General features: G+C 33.3%; 1 protein-coding gene across 2 annotated transcripts; it reads left to right on the top strand.

The window, feature by feature from the left end:
* Positions 1-2,798: 2,798 nt before the first annotated feature.
* LOC122629117 (pancreas transcription factor 1 subunit alpha) lies at positions 2,799-5,906 on the top strand. 2 transcript variants are annotated; one of them, XM_043812175.1, is made up of 3 exons: positions 2,799-3,824; positions 4,407-4,735; positions 5,356-5,906. In XM_043812175.1, exons 1-3 carry the CDS (start codon positions 3,553-3,555, stop codon positions 5,493-5,495), a joined length of 741 nt encoding a protein of 246 aa, XP_043668110.1. In that variant the 5' UTR covers positions 2,799-3,552; the 3' UTR covers positions 5,496-5,906. The 2 variants fall into 2 exon arrangements, with proteins under 2 accessions (XP_043668110.1, XP_043668109.1); XM_043812174.1 differs by having other exon boundaries at positions 4,407-4,738.
* Positions 5,907-6,274: the final 368 nt, after the last annotated feature.

Here is a 6,274-nt window from a genome sequence, read left to right as displayed (position 1 = left end):
ATCTATCCAAAACGATACCAATATAATAACCATGGTATTGTAGAAATATATAATACGTGGGAATCGATTCAACGTTTCTGACGATTTTTTTTTCCCAAAAGTGGATCGGTCACAGATGGAACGATAATAATTCATTCCACGATTCTCCCACATAGGAAAGGTGAAAGGTTCATTTGTGAAAGGTATCTGGATTCCTCTCACATCCTCCGTTTTAATCGTCCAATTTTAATGACCTACGAACCAAAACGATTGTCTTCAATTTATCGTTACGTAGTACGATATAGCTTGAGTTAAATTCATTATTTTATTGTATCTATTATATTATTAGTAGTTAAAAACGTACAATATGATTTCGATCAAAAGTCATGATACATGGATACTTCTAATTTTATACGATTTATGTAAAGGATGAGTCAAAAGTTTCTCTGTGATCTTTTTCTTAAATCTCGTAATTAAACTGGTATTTATAGGGTCAAGTTTATAGTTTTACGATTTACAAGAAAAAAAAAAAAAAAGAAAAAAAAAAGAAACATCAGCCTAAAAGAGCTCTTCAATCAATTTTTAAAAGATTAAAAAAAATTCTGGAACCTTTTGGTACGTTTCTTTATCTATTAAAAATGAAGATATCGTTGCGACTTTTTTTTTCGAGTTCTGTTCTTAAAAAATAAAAAGGAAAAAAAGCAAGAAAAGGAAAAGACAACGATACACGAACATAAGACAAATGAATTATACACGAATGAGGCCAATTATTATACAAAAACAGCGAATGGAGCAACAAAGGAAATCAGTACTAATCTATCCAAGTGGAATAAACGTGAAAAGGGCACGTGCGTGACGCGTGCAGTGAAAACATTGCGTAAGGGTTGCCGAGAGTTAAGTATTTCGGCGACATTTGGCCCGAACCGAGGAACCTATAATTATGCGGTTGTGAATACAGGTACATACTGTACTATCTGATTTTCCTACTCTATACAATTATCTATGATTGGTTGATATATTTTTAACGAAGCTACGTCATTGCACGATTACAAAATACAACGCGTCGAATTTATTCGATCAGAATTTTTCTTTTATACGTGTAAGTAAGTAATTATTTCAAATTAATACTTTCGATATTTATAAATAATTGAAAATATCATTAAATACATGTAATCGATACGATTCTGACATTTAATATTATTTATACTAATATAAAATATTTAACGATTAATTAATAAAAAATATTGATCGATTAAATAAAAATGATATCGAGTGATAATTGCAGTTTGATAACTGCAACTGTATATATATATATATATATATATATATATATATATATATATTTAATCGAAATAATTTGATCGAAAGATCGAGAGATTCTTTGATGAAAAGTTAGAAATAAAGAAAAAGTTGGCGATATAGTCATTGAATTATTTAAATCTCCTTCGTCTCGTTTCACTGAGGAATCAAGGTTAACTATGCTCTTTTTACGATCGATCTAATGTCGTATATCTAACTAGTCATTTTATCGTCTTTTGTAAATTTAAATGTAAGTACCTACTACGTTATTACCTATAATGTAAGTAGTTATATGGAAAATTGTTAAAAAGGACAAACTAGATTAGAGTAACATCGAAAACTATATTTACGAGAAACGTTATTACTTTTTTCTTTATATATATATTTACATATACATATATACATACATATATATATATTCATCCTTTATTTGTATCTTCTTTCACCATAAATCCCAAATACACCGCCAATAAAACAAAAAAGATAAAAAAAAGAAAATCAAAATTAAATCCAACGTCATCACAATCGCCTTTCATAACTCCACGCTGAAATGATTAATCTTCGATACTAATTCTACAATACTTCCTCTATTCGATTCAACACTATATCAAGAAAAAAAGTAATTTAAGATTTAAACTGCATCGAATCAACAGAAATTTTTCATTTAAATATTTTAATATGTACTACAAATTTTGTAAATTTGATCGCAAATTTTACGACATCTCTCTGAGAATAGTTCTGTAGGTATATAACTGGACATATAGAGATACAAAAGTATATACGGATACATATATGTGTACGTATACATGGAGAGAGAGAGAAAGAGAAAAAGAAAAAGAGAGAGAGAGACGGAAAGAGACAGAAAGATAGAGAGAGACAGAGACAGACAGACAGAGAGAGAGAGAGAGAGAGAGAGAGAGAGAAAGAGAGAGAGTGAAATATATCATGGAAACACGAATTACAGTGCTCCTTATCAGATCGATGAAGAGGCGGCACCGCTGCCCCCAGCAACGGGAACGGAGGAGGGGGGTGGTGGTAGAGGCATGCTCCGTCTACTACCCCCGCGTTCTATGCCTCGCGACGAATGGGGGTCGTGCCTGGGCTTTCAACCCCAACCAATATCTAGAGAACAGAGAGAGACGGAAACAGGGGAGAGCATGGCTTCCGCCTTCCTCTCGCTTTTCACGATTTCAGTTACGCGATCGGAAGTCGAGAGTGGTCATCGTACTATACGATACGCGAATTAAACAAATATATTTTCTTTTCTTTTGTTTTTTTCTTTCTGCCAAACGGATCAACCGATTACCTCGAAATATTTTAACATCGATAAAAAAGAAGAAGAAGAAGAAGAAGAAGAAGAAGAAGAAAAAAGAGATTCTTCGAAGGTGGGAAAAAGGGACGATCGTGAAAAGAAAAAGACAAAAATTATAAGTGAAAAGGCACGTGAAAGAATGGAAACAATAGAATATGCGAAAACGATCGATTGAAGAAACCGTGCGGGAAGGAGGAATCTTTTTTTTTTTAATATCGAAAAGAATTACGAATCATATTTTACGTCCAAGAGAATTGTCTACGATAATACGTAAGAAAATAATCGAACGATCGTAATTGATTTAGTTTTAATTGATTTGTCAAAGTTGTATTGGTTATAACTGGCAATGGACGACGGGATTAGGTTCGAAGGTGTAAAAAAGATGGACGCCGGGATAAGTACGACGGCGAATGATAGCGAGTAAAATAAAGTCGACGGCGAGTGTCGATTCGACAAATCAAATAATTCAGGACGCGTGTCCTAAGGTTGTTGGTAAGGGACACGTGTCGGTGTTTAGAAATATTTCCTGACACGCGTTGGGATTGCCTTGACACGTGTCTCTCTAACTATTCGTTTTTATCCATGTCTTGTGCGCGCATGTGTGTGTGTGTGTGGATGTGTGTATATTTATGTGGATGTGCATCCGAGATCCTTTGATCGTGATCGCGATGGATGTTAAAGGATTTCGAATTCCTGAGTACTCGAACACGAACGAAAAGACGGTCTATATATTCTAATCTCTTCTAATGCTCCATGAGATTTTTATAATAATCAGGGATGTAGATGTAAAATAAAAGAAGAAAGAGAAAAGAATAAAAGAGGAAGATGGAAAAGAGCGAATATCATAAGAAAGTTTGATTGATTTCACGAGACGAGAAAGGATCGTTTGATTTTGAACTGGTGAATTATAAAAAGAAAAAAAAAAAAAAGGAAGAAGGACGAGGAAACAAAAATTAGGAAAAATGTATTCCATGGACAATCTAGAATTGGACATAATGAATCGTCAATATATGTACGAGGCACATAGTTTTCTTGGTAATCCAGCGATTCCAGCTTTGCCTGCTCATTATGGTACACCAACGACGGCTAGCCTACCAACGATTCCATCGCAATTACCGTCGCATCCTTCCGGTAGTACCGGAAGTACAAGCGGTAGCGACGTTTATCCTTACGATGAGAACAGCAGTGACAACGAGAGCGTCTACAGCAGCGATCAAGAGAATCATGCGAGAGAGTAAGTTGTAATAAGTATATTTAAGAATCGTTGTTACGATGATGAGGAGTATCTTCCTATCTCGAAGCATATTGTTAAACGATCAATCATTATCAATCGTTTTTATATATTTATGCGATCACGTTCAATTTCGTATCATTTGCATGTTATAAAGATACGTATATGATTATTCTCACGTTTGTTTGAAGAAAATTATATATATATATATATATGTTTGTTAGATACGAAGGAATATATATAACTAATTTATCCAATATGGAAATTAATGAAAATTATTTACACAGTATACATTATAACGTTTAACGTTAAATATTAATTTCATTATCGCCAGTCGATCGATAAATCTTTATGTATTAACATACGATAGGAATATCATCGGTGTAATTAGAATATATTTGTCACAATAAAATAGATCATACAGATTGAAACTAATTTAGATTAACAAATTAGATCGTTTAGGACGAACGGTTAAATGTATGTTGAAAAATGATAAGCGAAAGATTATTTTAGAGACGTTAAATGATTCCTACGATTCTGGATTTTGAAATATGATGATCGATGATTGATCAATCGTTGATTTAGACGAAGCAGAAGCCGAAGTCGTGGCAGCAGACGAAACGGTGTCGGTGGGAAATGTCCAAGGCAGGCTGTTCAACAACGACAGGCTGCAAACATGCGTGAGAGGCGACGTATGCAGAACATAAACGACGCGTTCGAAGGTTTAAGGGCTCATATACCTACATTGCCCTACGAGAAGAGGTTATCGAAGGTCGACACTTTAAAACTGGCCATTGGTTATATAAAGTTCCTCAATGAACTTGTTCGTGCTGACAAAGGAAACGACCCTCTAACGGGAAACGGTGGTCATTCAAGGTGTTCTGGACGAGATGACACCAAGAAGATCATAGTTCGTGGTGAGGCCAATTATGATTGGATCCAATCGACTTATCCTAATTTTTATTTGTTTTTTTATTTATTTTTTCTTTTTTCTATGTCATCCAAAAGAAAGAACGATCATTGTTATAGAAAAGATTTCCCTTTTTTTTTTTTTTTGGATGAATTTTTTTGAACGTTTGTAAAATAAAAAATTAGAAAAAAAGAGATAATTTCGATGACATCGAAAAGCGTTCAAGAATACAAGACATCTACTGGATTAACTCGTGTCTAGAATAAACGATTGGATATATCTGACTGTTCACTAAAAATTCAGTCTATTATTTCTATATCGTTATACAAGTGTGACACCTGTGTGAAATATATAACGAATATAGAATATCTGGTCGCATACAGGAAACGAATAGAAATCCTAGTGTGTTATTTTCGTGATAGGGCAATCATAAATCATTTCACGACGAACTTTGAATGTGTTACTTTGAATTATGACGTTAACGACCTAACTATATTGATATACATTAAATAACACTTATTATTATTATCCATTAGATTCGGTGATATTATGTAATTATTTTTAATACGTTGTTACAATGGAAATTTCTAATGGGAAATAATATCATCAATTACATTATTTCAGGAAGCGGTGGCAATCCCTTTATCTCTCATTCTCTTTCCTGGTCAAGAGAATCGGACGTTTCGTCGAATGGTACTATGTATGCTAAGGTTTGGACGCCTGAAGATCCGAGAACAGCAAAAACCGGAACGACTTACGAGTAAAGAATTCTCTTTCATTTCCTTCCTGTCTTTTATCCATCTCCATCTTTGTCTTGATTAGATAAAAAAAAAAGAAGAAAAAAATAAGGAAAGGAAAAGAATATGAAAAAAAAAAAAAAAGAAGAAATAATCAACACCAGCCCTTCTCTTCCGACCTACTTCACCTCATCCTTTTGAGAATTCTTCAAATCTCGAAACAACCGAGGGATTTCGTAACGCGTGTTATTTAGTGTCTAAGATGGTGAAATTTATAAAAGATCAAATCGTCTAGTCTATCGTGAATTTCTAGAAGATCGAGCGGAAGAACTTCGCGAGGAAAAGAAAAGGAAAAAACAATGAGGAGAAAAAGAAAGAGAAGAAAGACAAATCTAATCTAGTCCAACTTCAATCGAGTCGAATAATTCGCTCTCGCGAATTGCGCGGACACGTGTAAAAGTGAACAACAACAACAAAAAAAATAAAGAGAAAAAAAGAATAGAAAGGAAAAAGTACTTTTGTGCAATTTTTGAATATTCGAAAAACGACGAACGAACGTAATCTGGAAAGAGACAAAGAATGAAAAGAAAATGAAAATAATCATTTTTAAGAACGAATTAATTAAGAACCAACATTCCTTCGACTCACATATATATATATATATATATATATATATATATATATACAATCGAGATACAAAACTGTAAATAAAAATTCTGTATATCGCCATATTTGAAAACCAACAAATTCGTCTAATTTTTATGAATATCGTTTACCTTTTATTTTTTTTCTTTTCTTCCACAAAA

Source organism: Vespula pensylvanica, chromosome 5 (genome assembly GCF_014466175.1).
Source record: "Vespula pensylvanica isolate Volc-1 chromosome 5, ASM1446617v1, whole genome shotgun sequence".
Classification (NCBI taxonomy): Eukaryota; Metazoa; Arthropoda; class Insecta; order Hymenoptera; family Vespidae; genus Vespula; species Vespula pensylvanica.
This window is presented reverse-complemented; position numbering and strand designations above follow the sequence as displayed.